General features: G+C 38.4%; 1 protein-coding gene across 1 annotated transcript in view; it reads left to right on the forward strand.

The window, feature by feature from the left end:
- The window catches only part of LOC120858073 (apomucin-like), an 81,858-nt gene that overhangs the window by 51,329 nt on the left and 17,078 nt on the right, over positions 1-13,451 (forward strand). Inside the window, 13 exon segments of the mRNA XM_040233942.1 lie at positions 5-1,267; positions 3,702-3,752; positions 4,312-4,365; positions 4,754-4,801; positions 5,049-5,102; positions 5,251-5,304; positions 5,845-5,892; positions 6,129-6,182; positions 7,412-7,465; positions 8,427-8,480; positions 11,869-11,922; positions 12,043-12,094; positions 12,989-13,020. Coding sequence (XP_040089876.1) covers positions 5-1,267; positions 3,702-3,752; positions 4,312-4,365; positions 4,754-4,801; positions 5,049-5,102; positions 5,251-5,304; positions 5,845-5,892; positions 6,129-6,182; positions 7,412-7,465; positions 8,427-8,480; positions 11,869-11,922; positions 12,043-12,094; positions 12,989-13,020 — 1,872 coding nt within the window.

The following is a 13,451-nucleotide window of genomic DNA, read 5'->3' on the forward strand; positions in this document are numbered from 1 at the left end:
GGAGCACCTGCAGTGTCTAGTGAAGCTTCTCAGCCCACTGTCGCCTTATCTGGAGCAACAGGGACTACGGCTGAAGTATCAGGGTTAACTCAATCACCTGCTGAACTGACTACAACCACTAGGACCTCTCGTGTAGCTTCAGGAACAAGTTCACTATCATCTGGAATGACAAGGACAACTGTAACATCTGGTGTAGCTTCACGGACAAGTGGACTATCATCTGGAGAAAAAGAGACCAGTGTTACTCTACCAAGAACCAGTGCACTATCAATTGAAGCATCACAGGCAACTGGAATAGCAAGTAGACTGACAATAACTACCAAAACATCTGTTGTAGTTTCAGGATCAGATGCACCATCATCTGGAACATCAGGGATGATTAGGTCATCAGTTGACCTGACTGGAACAACTAAAGTCTCTGTTTTAGGTGCAAGAACAATAGAACCATCAACTGTGGAATCATGGAAAACTGAGTCCAGAGATTTAGGTTCATCATCCACTGTAGTTTCAGCTGGTGCTACAGGAATCACTAGACCTGGAGCATCAGGGGCAAGTAGACCATCTGTTGTAGGTTCAGAGACAGCTGGTCCATTATCTGCAAAAACAGAGACCACTGTTATAAGATCAGGATCAAGTGGATCTTCACTTGAAGGAAGAGGGACATCTGGATCAACAGATGGACTGACAGGAACCACTACAATCTCTTTTGTAGTCTTAGGAACAACTGGACCATCAGCCAGAGGATCAAAGCCAACTGGGAAAGGAGATATAGGATCATCAACCACTGTATCATCAGTTGATGCTACAGGGAACATTAGATCTGGAGGATCAGGCACAACTGGACCATCTATTGTAGGTTCAGAGACAGTTGGACCATTATCTGGAGAAGCAGGGACCACTGTTATAGGATCAAGAACAAGTGGAAAATCAGCTGAAAGATTAGGGACAACTGTATCAACAGATGGATTGAGAAGAACGACTAGAATCTCTCTTGTAAGTTTAGGCACTACTGGACCATCATCTGAGGCGATGTGGACAACACAAACATCTGTTGTAGGTTTAGAGACAACTAGGTCATCAACTGGAGTATTAGTGACAGCTAGTACCTCAGCTGAAGGTTTGAAGACAACTAGACCATCACCTGGAGAATTATGGACAACTAGGACATCAGTTGAAGGGTCCGAGACAACTGGGTCATCAACTGGTAAAACCACAGGAGCCAGGAGAACAACTTGGGAGTCAGGAAGTGAAGTTGCCACATATGAAGGCAAGTCAATTTAGCCATATTTAAGCAATAATTTTGCAGATGGTGCTGGTGGTAAAGAACCCGCCTGCCAACGCAGGAGACATAGAGATGTGGGTTTGATCCCTGGGTTGGTAAGATTCCCCTGGAGGAGGAAATGGCCACCCACTCCAGTATTCTTGTCTGGAGAATCCCCATTGACAGAGGAGCCTGGCAGGCTACAGTCCACGGGGTTGCAAAGAGTTGGACATGCCTGCTACTGGTAAGTAAGCAGGGAATGCCAGATGCATTTTTTGGACTTGTTTCATGCTCACTGGCTATTTAAAAATACAAAAGTAATTAATCTCCAATTAAAAAAAATAAATTTATATTAAAAATAATAAAAATGCAAAATAATAATAATTCCAATTAAACATTACAATGCTCTTAAATATACTATCTAATTTAAATATTTAAATGAGTATTGCTATCTCATTTTACTCATGAAGAACTTAGAAAAGATATTATATAAGTTTAGTCCAAGTTCTACAGCAAATAAATAGTGAAGACAATATTTCTATCCATTGTTTGCTGACTCAAAGTCTGGTCTTTACCACAAGGGCATCTTCCACTAAGGCAAATATACAAAGATCTTCAGTTATCCATTAACAAAAGGTTGCTTTTAACATTTACAAAGCTTAAATTTCCCCATTTCTAACTGTAAATAAGAACTACAGCGGCAGATAATAAAAAGAGGTTTGCAAATTTTAAAGTATTAACAAACTTTGGCATTTGCCATTCTGAAACTGCAAGATTTGGGACATTTTATTCATTAAAAGTATAATATTATTATTTTACAAATCAAAATTTTACTTCTTAACTTCTTTTATTACAACATTACACAAAATTCTAAGGCAATTTTTTCCTAACAATAAATGGACTAAATTATTTACTCAAGGGTACAGTATATTATCAAGTTTCCAAACTAGTAATATACTCATATCATTAGCATGTTGAGAAAAACATCATTTCTCAGTTTGCAGGTTATCTAATAGAACCTAGGTTTAGTAACTAAATTGTCTCTTATTTAAGAAATAGATTGTTTATTCTTTATTTTTCTGTTTTAAAGATTTACCCTATGCTTATTCTAATTACTATTACAAACTCTACTTCTGTAAAATTATTTTACAAACCAATCACTAGAAAATAATTTGATTCAGACCATATGTATAATTATTATCTATTCAACCTATAGTTATGTTAATCTAAATGAATAACCATGCTTCAAATTATGTATTGAATGTAATAATAATAAATTGATTTCATAGTCACTAATGTGTGACTACTGGGCACAATATGTATTTTATCTTTTCTTTTTTTTTTTTTTTTCGCATTTTCCAAGTTCAAGATTTTAGCCTTTAACTGGAAGCAAAGAACTACCTATGTGTAAACATTTTATATGGGAAAAGGGTTATGTTTCTGTTTTTAGTTTAATAATTTGTAACTCATAGATGATTTTACAATTTCTCTTCCAAGAGGTCTTTCTCACCCTGAGTTGAATTTCTAAGATAATCTCAATGAAAATAACATATTCTTGTTTTTTAATAAAAATGTTATACATCATTGCAGTTGAAGCACTGAAATGGATTTTATTATTTTTTTTAATTAATTTATTTATTTTTAATTTTTACTTTACAATTCTGTATTGGTTTTGGCATAGGTTGACATGAATCCACCACAGGTGTACATGCGTTCCCAAACATGAACCCCCCTCCCACCCCCCTCCCCACAACATCTCTCTGGGTCATCCCCGCGCGTCAGCCCCAAGCGTGTCATATCCTGCATCAGACATAGACTGGCATTTCGATTCTTACATGTTATTATACATGTTTCAATGCCATTCTCTCAAATCATCACACCCTTCTAAAATAAAAATTTAAATATATTATTTAACTAAAACATGAATTTAATCTTTCCTTTATTAGGCTCAGACAACACAATTCCACCAAAACTCATTGCAGATAAATTGAAATTAAAATGACAAAATTACACTTTTTCACAATGTGCCTTGAAATAACATTTCACCTTGTCAGAGTGCTAGAGTCAATGTGGTTTATTTTAAATATATGAATGTCAAAATAACTCAAGTAATTGATGAGTAAAATTTAGAAAGATGAACCCATCATCTGCCTGTTTCTTCCTCACTCTTTCCTTGCCTCCTTGCCTCTTTCCTTCCTTCCACACCAGGGAGTCCAGGTCTAGAAGTAAAACTAGTGAGGGTGACACAAAATCTGCTTTCCTTGTCAGTGGGATCTATGAAAAAGGAGTAAGTAGGTAGGTCAGGAAAGGAAACTGTGGAAAGTAATTGATGGCTCATTTCCTCTAGAATCAAAACTCTGCAGGAAAGGTCTTCCAGGGCTACTTCAATATTCACTGGGGAGCTAATGCTGTGTTGATCTTTTAATTTTTCTCACTCTAGGTACTTCAGGAAAATTCTCCAAGGCAACCATATCTGGGAGTTCCCACACAGGTAGGTTAACAAGAAGGAACTCTTGATATTTTAACCGCATAGTTCAGTTCAGTTCAGTCGCTCAGTCATGTTCGACTCTTTGTGATCCCATGAACCGCAGCACGCCAGGCCTCCCTGTCCATCACCAACTGCCAGAGTCTACCCAAACCCATGTCCATTGAGTAGGCGATGCCATCCAACCATCTCATCCTCTGTCATCCCCTTCTCCTCCTGCCCTCAATCTTTCCCAGCATCAGGGTCTTTTCAAATGAGTCAGCTCTTCGCATCAGGTGGCCAAAGTATTGGAGTTTCAGCTTCAACATCAGTCCTTCCAGTGAACACCCAGGACTGATCTCCTTCAGAATGGACTGGTTGGATCTCCTTGCAGTCCAAGGGACTCTCAAGAGTCTTTTCCAACACCACAGTTCAAAACCATCAATTCTTTAGCACTCAGCTTGCTTTCTTTATTTATTTAACCGCATAAGGTAGTTAGTAAACTTACTCTTATAAAATATCTGCATCATTCTTTTCCTATTATCCCAAATCCTCAGACCTCATCATTCATCATTTTTTTCCTCAGAGGCCACGACTTTAATAGTGAGCAACAGCACATCTGGAACTTGGCTCAGACCTGGTAAGAATGAGATGCTTGAAGTTTGGCTTTAGCATGAGTTATGACTCTCCATAGACTAACCTATTGGGAGGTGTGATCTCTTACAGAGTAGCTTTCATTGTCTTTTAGATTTAACATGTTATGGAAGATCTTTCAATACCATCATATAGCTTGTAACTGTCTAAAGATAGATTGGTGTGTCTAATTGGTGTGAAGAGTTTTCCCTTGGGATGGCATACACAATACTAGTATGTTAGGGGGAACCAAGGAATATTACATACCTAGAAAGAAGAGAAAGTGATGTGAACAGTTCTACCTATATAAAGATTTTATTTCCTTAGATAATCCATTGTAATATTCAGTATTTTCCTTGGCACATTCAAACATTTTCCTTCCTTTCATCCCACAGAAGATAACACTGCAGTAGCAGGAGTCCAAGCGACTGGGCGTGTGACAGGTGAACCTGGGAGAAAACCACCCTTCTTCTTATCTTGGAACAAATGAGATATTTGAGAAAGTTGCTTCAACTTGGGGATATTTTGACTGCTGTCTTAATGACATAATGAATAATAGAAAAGCCATACAACTGTCAGCTCATCAGGAAAGCAATGAGAGGACCCTTTGATATGGCATATTTCTCCTAGAGGCAGGACTTTAGAAGACAAACCCAAGTCACTGTGATGACTAGACCCTTTGTGTTTCAGGTACCACTAAGGTAATCCCTGGCACAACTGTTGCCCCTGGCAGTTCCAACACAGGTAATTCAACAAAATGATAGGGAATCTTCCATGGGCCCAGCTATGATGAGGTTCCTCAAGTGTTATCCTACATAAGAGAACTACCATATCTTTTCTATGATCCTTACATGGTTTCCAATCATCTCTCTTCCATTTCTCCCTCTCTCAGAGTCCACAACTTCCTTAGGAGAAAGTAGAACAACAAGAATTGGAATAATCACAGGTGAGCACTACTGAGTTACTAATTGTGCTTTCTATTAATAATATCTTCCCAGTAAAAAGTCTTGTCTGAAATATATCAAAACTATTTGAACGTCCATATTCAGCACATGATGTCTTTTTATGACTTTCTGTTAGCCCTCACTAATTTATATCTTGTCACTCTCAGAAGTTACAACCTTCAGAGAAGGAAACATAACCAAAGAAAGGAAATTGGCAGTTCTTGAGTTCTGCCTTTTCATAGGGCATTTGTTAAAGGAAGGGCATTTGTATAAGGTTTACCCCATTTCTTCTGGGGTAAACTTTATACTGTTCTTAAGAGGGGAGTCCAAAAAGGATTCTCTTTTTTGACATCCAAGCTATTACCCTGGTGTAAGATGGAGGCAACATATTAATATTTCCATATAGTTACAACTAAGGAAATAGAACTGGTGGGAGCAACTCTGGAAGTTTATGACTATTAAACTTTTGAATTTCAGATGTTATGAACTTAAATATGATTAAATGCATTTACTCAGATATTGTTTCTCTTTCTTGTTATTAGGAGCCACCACTGGCACATCTGAGAGGTCAAGCCCTGGAAGTAAAACAGGTAAATATGGGAGAGGCCCAGAAACCTCTGATATTTAACTCTAAGAAGCAAATCATTTGGGACATAAGCCAATGTCTTTATTGTGGCCCTGAATTTAAAAATGGAGAATGCACCTTGTTTTAACAGGATAACTCTAAGAAGAATCTTATATCTTCAAGTCCCAGACAGTCTTATGGGCCATTCTCAGGTTGGTAAATGCATCACTATTTGAATTCTGTTTCTCTCTTCTGCTTCAGGTAACGCTGGTGCAATCTCTGGCACAACAGTTGCACCTGGAAGCTCTAACACAGGTAAAGTACTAACCTAATGGGGAGTATAAGGAACTTCGTGATGGTTTGGCTTCTTCCTTCAACTCCTCCAAACCTTCCCTACCATACTCAGTGGATACCACCCAACTTTTCTGAGTTATATGCATCTTCAAAATTTAGTATTCTTCTCCTTTCTTTCTTTCACTTAGGGCCTACAATTTCTTTGGGAAGTGGTGAAACCACCCAGGGTGGAATTAAAATAGGTGAGCACTAGCAACTAAACCAGAGAAGGCAATGGCACCACACTCCAGTGCTCTTGCCTAGAAAATCCCATGGGTGGAGGAGCCTGGTGGGCTGTAGTCCATGGGGTCGCTAAGAGTCGGAAATGACTGAGCGACTTCACTTTCATGCATTGGAGAAGGAAATGGCAACCCATTCCAGTGTTCTTGCCTGGAGAATCCCAGGGACAGAGGAGCCTGGTGGGTTGCTGTCTATGCAGTCGCACAGAGTTGGACACGAGTGAAGCAACTTAGCAGCAGCAGCAGTAGCAACAACTAAACAATTATTTTTCTCTTTATCTTAATCTAAATCATGTTGGCTATTATAAATTTAAGGGGAGTTTTGTTCTATTCTATCTGAATCTCATTTTGGGTACAAATTATTAGGATATTGGGCTTCCCTTGTGGTTCTGCTGGTAAAGAATCTGCCTGCAATGTGAGAGACCTGGGTTTGATCCCTGTGTTGGAAAGATTCCCTGGAGAAGAAAAAGGCTACTCCAGCATTCTGGCCTAGAGAATTTTGTGGACTGTATAGTTCATGGGGTTGCAAAGAGTCGGATATGACTGAGTGACTTTCACTCACTTCACTTATTAGGATATTAACTGCCCTTCATTTTACCCCATGTGAATTGCCTTTTTGGGTATATTTGTAATAAAGTGGCATAATAGAGACCACACATGATGTACCACTTTAAAGCAATAAAATTCCTTATATTATTTGTTCTAAAGCAAATCCTAGTTTGAATCCCTAGTAAAAGGGAATCACAAATTGATTCTCTCCTCTTGTGATTTCAGTTACCATGGGGGTGACTACTGGTACAACCGTTGCACCTGGAAGTTCCAATACAAGTGAGTCATGGAAAAGTTGAAGAAACTTGCCTGTATTAACTTTAGAGACCTGATGTCTCCTATAGAGATATTACAGATAGTAATACTCTTATACATTTCCCTGAATTTCTGCATCCCATACCACTTTTTCCTATTTCTTCTCAGAGGCTACAACTCCTACAGAAGTCAGAACTACCACTGAAGTCAGAACAGCAACTGGTGAGCGGTTGGCTCTTTCTGCCTTTGGGTTCAACAGTTTTCTATTTAAGTTTGTGTTAGATGATGGATGAGTAGGAAAACTGGCTGAGAAAGAGTTTCATATTCCATTTGAAGAGACAGTATATCAGGTGAGTCAGATTTGGCTCTTCAGACTGAATTTCTCCATATGTCAGCTTTTCAGATGTGATTCTCTGAAGCTAAGAATGATGTGTTGTTCTCAATCCTTTATCCATCTTGCCATTGCAGGTGCTACTTCAGGATTAACTGGAGTTTCCAGGGCACCAGAAAATTCCACTCCTGTTTAGTATTATGTTTAATTCATTCATCTTGGACTTCTCTTCCCTGTAAAACCCATTCTTGTGGGTTTACCCTCATGACCAAAGTCCCAACAAATCAAATTTTAAAAATTTATGCCCCTGAACACACACTGAGGAGTACCCACCGAAGCAACAGGAAACCAAATCACAGGAAATGAAATAAATGTGGAGAGGAAAATCACTTTTACCCAAAGCCTTAAACCATAGAGAAAGGTCTCTTTCCTGAGACTTTTGCATTTATTGGCTTGGGAAATGAAAGAGATACTGAGAAAACATGGTATTTGCTTCTCTTTGGCCAAAGAAGCCCCTTTTCTGCTTTTAAGAATCATGTGAATTATCCATCTGTGCTATTCAAAGGACAAAAAAATATATTGTTACTATCTCCCTCTCTCAATTTCATAATCTATCATTCTCTCTCAACCTCATTTTCACTTCCAATTCAAATGTCACTGGTATATCTTTTTTACCATAGTTTTTTCTGAAGATTTCAACATGAATTAGTCAAAGATACCAAAGAAAGCTCTCTATATGTATCTCAGGCAAAAGCCATCTTCTTTGGGGCCATTTCTTCTATTATTACAACACATTTTTCCAGATTTCATAATTGTTTAAAATCATGTTAAATTTTCCTTTTGTACTCCTAGAAACTACCACTTCAAGACTCAACAGTGATGCCACTGGGAGTGGAATACAAACAGGTCAGTCATGCTATTGCATAACTGTTGAGATTTAGTTGGTTATTTGTAGGGTTATTTTTAGTTGGTTATTTTCTATAGAGAAGAGATGACAAAATTTTGCATTTAAAGACCTTCCTTGGAGAAGGAAATGGCAACCCACTCCAGTATTCTTGCCTGGAGAATCCCAGGGACAGCGGAGCCTGGTGGGCTGCCGTCTATGGGGTTGCACAGAGTCGGACATGACTGAAGCGACTTAGCAGCAGCAGAGCCAATTAAAACTGGTTATCTTAGTGTACTAGAATTTCCTGGACTAAAGATTTCATCAGACTCATATTTATTAGAACATAGTTTTCTGACAGTAAATATCATCATGAAAACAAGAGTCTTTTTTTTTGAGGACAAGTAGATACTTTCTTACTTGTCTTCATTGTCACTACCATCACATAAGATGAAGTCACTGGTACCAAGAAGTTTCCAACCCAGGTAAATAAAGGTGACTGAAATAACAAGGCATTCTTGGAGCCTCACATTGAGATTTTTTGTTTAAAAAATGGAAATGATCAGGGAAGAAATATTTCCTCTTCTATTAAAAAGCATAGTAGTATAAAACAGTTAAGGAAATTATTACAGTCCAGCCTACTTATGAAATGCAATCCAGGTAATGAGAACTGCAAGAGCAGGTGCTGGGAGGTTCTTTGGAACTTCTATATCTCAAAATCATAACAGAAATTTCCTAAAATAAGGAAAAAAGGAAATGAAGCATCAATTTTATATTTTACCATAATAATATTGTAATATAGATGTCAGCTATGACACAAAAATTTAAAACATGATTTCATGGTGAGGTTCAAGCTGGTTTTAAAAAAGGCAGAGGAACAAGAGATCAAATTGCCAACATCTGCTGGATCTTCGAAAAAGCAAGAGAGTTCCAGAAAAATATCTATTTCTGCTTTATTGACTATGACAAAGCCTTTGTCTGTGTGGATCATAATCAACTGTGGAAAATTCTGAAAGAGATGGGAATACCAGACCATCTGACCTGCCTCTTGAGAAATCTGTAAGCAGGTCAGGAAGCAACAGTTAGAACTGGACATGGAACAACAGACTGGTTGCAAATAAGAAAAGGAGTAGGTCAAGGCTGTATATTGTCACCCTGATTATTTAACTTATAGACAGAGTACATCATGGGAAATGCTGGGCTGGAAGAGGCACAATCTGGAATCAAGATTGCCGGGAGAAATATCAATAATCTCAGATATTCAGATGACACCACCCATATGGCAGAAAGTGAAGAGGAACTAAGAAGCCTCTTGATGAAAGTGAAAGAGGAGAGTGAAAAAGTTGGCTTAAAGCTCAACATTCAGAAAACTAAGATCATGGCATCTGGTCCCATTACTTCATGAGAAATAGATGGGGAATCAGTAGAAACAGTGTCAGACTTTGTTTTGGAGGGCTCCAAAATCACTGCAGATGGTGATTGCAGCCATGAAATTAAAAGACGCTTACTCCTTGGAAGAAAAGTTATGACCAACCTAGGTAGCATATTAAGAATCAGAGACATTACTTTGCCAACAAAGGTCCATCTAGTCACGGCTATGGTTTTTCCTGTGGTCATGTCTGGATGTGAGAGTTGGACTGTGAAGAAAGCTGAGCGCCGAAGAATTAATGCTTTTGAACTGTGATGTTGGAGAAGACTCTTGAGAGTTCCATGGACTGCAAGGAGATCCAACCAGTCCATTCTAAAGGAGATCAGTCCTGGGTGTTCCTTGAAAGGAATGATGCTAAAGCTGAAACTCCAGTACTTTGGCCACCTCATGCGAAGAGTTGACTCATTGGAAAAGACTCTGATGCTGGGAGGGATTGGGGGCAGGAGAAGAAGGGGATGACCAAGGATGAGATGGCTGGATGGCATCTCCGACTCGATGGATGTGGGTTTAGGTGAACCCCGGGAGTTGGTGATGGACAGGGAGGCCTGGCGTGCTGCAATTCATGGGGTTGCAAAGGGTCGGACACGACTGAGCGACTGAACTGAACTGAAGGTATAATTAAAAGTTATTTGATATGTTGATTACCATGCACAAATTTGCCTTTTTGGAAGATTAATTAGAGAATTAACTAGAGAATTGATATGAAGGAAAGTAGGAGAGTAAGTGTGGAGACGTCATCCAGTTTGAGACTGTTAGAAGTTATACCTGATTAGAGACTGAAATAAGGCAGTGATGTGAGAGAAGGCAGAAGGATGATCAAAATGAATGAGAAACATGTTGGCAAGTTAGAATCAATTTCAGCATGGTGATGGGAGGGATAAAGGATAACAAGGACTGTGGATGAATTCTAATTCATAATTTGAGTGCCTGTGTGGATGGATGTTAGTGCTATCCACTAAATTTTGCTGTATACTGGAGGAAGAAAAAGAATTATAACTGACAGGAGATATAGTGAGGTCAGATTTTTGATAGTTTCAGTTTAAGGTACTCTGAGGTATCCACTTAGTATGCTCAGCAAGAGAAATAAGTGCAACCAGAATACAGAAGATAGGTTTCATTCGAGAGAGAGATTTGTTAGTGATTGGAGTTGGTGATGGACAGGAAGGCCTGGCGTGCTGCAATTCATGGGGTCGCAAAGAGTTGGACACGACTGAGTGACTGAACTGAACTGAACTGAACTTACAAATGTTATTTTAAACTGTGGATGCTGGTGTATTTCCTTATGGTGAACATACAGAGTGAAAAGAGATGAAAAATAAATTGAAACATGATTCCTTGGGTTATATAGGTGGGCAAAGAAGCCTGAAAAAGGGAAGAGTCGCAGCTCAGCAGTTGCTAGTATGGGTTAAGTCAAATCCATAAAGCAGAGTCTGGGAGTGCTGGAAACTGTATTGCTTCTGATTTAGGGATTCAGAATGCCAGATTAAACAGGGTCAACCAGAATTTGTGGGGAACATTTCTGTTTTTAATGTCTTTTTTTTTTCCTTTCCTGAGAGCCTAGCCTTACAATTATAAAACTTTGAAATTAAAAGAACTGCCTCAAAATAATTAAAATGTCAAGATTTTTGATCCTTCCCATTTTAACCTTCAGGAGTCCCTACCATAATTTCAGGGAGCCAATCTACTATTAATAGAAGCAAAATGTGTGAGGATGGGGAAGTTAAAAAAGTGAAGATAGGGGAGACAGCCATCTCTATGATACTAATTCCAGAAGAGAAGGATCCCAGAAAACTAGAGTTTACCATAAGAAATGAAACATATCAAAGGATATTTATTTCACCTTTTGGAACAAGGAATCCTAGAGAAGAAATACAGTCTTTTACAAAAACACATTGTTTATCCTGAACCATGATCTCCATCCAATAAGAAAGTTATCCCTGTTCATTATTTTTCCCTTTCTTTTCTTGTCTCTCCCTTCCCAGGTACCACTGGGACAGGCTCTGGTACTACATCCGCACCTGGAAGTTTCAATGCAGGTAAGTCAAAAGTGAAAGAAATGCTCCTTTAAGTGGCTGTAGGGAGAAGATCATACACTGCTATATCATTTTCACATTTTCAAACTCCAGCTTCTCAATTTTCCTCCTTTGCTCTTCTAGAAGCAACAACTTTTAAAGAACATGTTAGAACCACTGAAACAAGAATTTTATCAGATGAGTTTTGCCATGTTTTGGATTCTCAATAATTTTTTCACTTGAGTTTACTGCATATGGGTTATGAATGAAAATTAACATGGCTTAAAACTAGTTTCTTTTAATTTAATAACAGATCATAAGGACGACCTCTATTATCTCCCCGAGTTTTCCTAGAGAACATACTATAGATGTAATTCTCTAGATACATTCTTTATTTGAAAATTTTCTCCCTTGTTTTGTCAGGCAATAGCCCAGAATCAGTAGGGGTCACCAGTAACCAAGAAGTGAGGGAAGATCGCTATACTAGATGCAAGTAAATTTGTTAATTAAGGCTTTGACTGAGATGCCTAACCCTTGATCACAAGTTTAGACAATTTTTTTTTCTGTTTGTTTGTTTGTTTTGTTTTGTTTTGTTTCAGTGCGGGAAAACTGGGAAGTTAAGTCACTAGAAGTAAATCATGTGACTATAGGACAGACATTCTCTCATTGAATATCAGACTCTAGATGATTCTATATTTAGAGAAATAAGATCTATGGTGCAAGTGTGACTTTTCCTCCTATATTTTATTTGAATAGTCATGAGAAAGTGTTTTGGAAAATGTGCCAAGCTTAACATTTTGTGCAAGAAAAATTGTTAAACTGTTTTCAGTTGCTTCAGAGAAACAGCACACTTGTCAATATAGTACTCTTAGGGTGAGAAAGCCTTCGTGAGGCTCATACTTCTCTCTTATTGTAGGTACCACTGGGAGAGGCTCTGGCACAACAATTATTCCTGAAAGTTCCAACACAGGCAAGTAAATATTTAATAAGTGGCTCCAAGTAGTTAAGCCTTGGAGCCCTTCTCTGGAATTTACTGTCTGTTGTAGCATCAGCACAGCAAGTTCTAACTTCAGTCTTATTTGCCTTTCTTAGGGACTAGCACTGGAATTGGAAGGCAAACAAGTAAGTGTCAGTGGTTCAAATCTGTTGTGTTCTCAGTTAATGATTCTTATGCCTTTGCTTCAACACAGGGGAATGTTTAGGATAATGGTAAAGGGCCAGGAAATGGGCAGAAGCTTTTTAGAGCATGTCCTATTCCAGCCATCTATTGTTTTCTTGTTCTGAGTTTCTGGGCTCCATGCAGAGCCACCAGATAATTTTGTAAAAGGGCACTATTACTAAAGGGAAGAGTAAGAGGCTGAAATCCAACCAGCATTTCTTCAACAAGTTATAAAATCCACGTGGCTTCTTCTACTCAGATGGGTTTTTTTTTCTGTCATTGCTTTTTGTTTGTTTTATTTTTTACTTCATAAAATTTCTCTGTGGGCTAACTGCAACATTAGCCTAGATTTGCATCTGATTTCCTTTCTCTTCCTGTTATTGATCTTTGAGAC

Source organism: Oryx dammah, unplaced genomic scaffold (assembly GCF_014754425.2).
Source record: "Oryx dammah isolate SB20612 unplaced genomic scaffold, SCBI_Odam_1.1 HiC_scaffold_29, whole genome shotgun sequence".
Classification (NCBI taxonomy): domain Eukaryota; kingdom Metazoa; phylum Chordata; class Mammalia; order Artiodactyla; family Bovidae; genus Oryx; species Oryx dammah.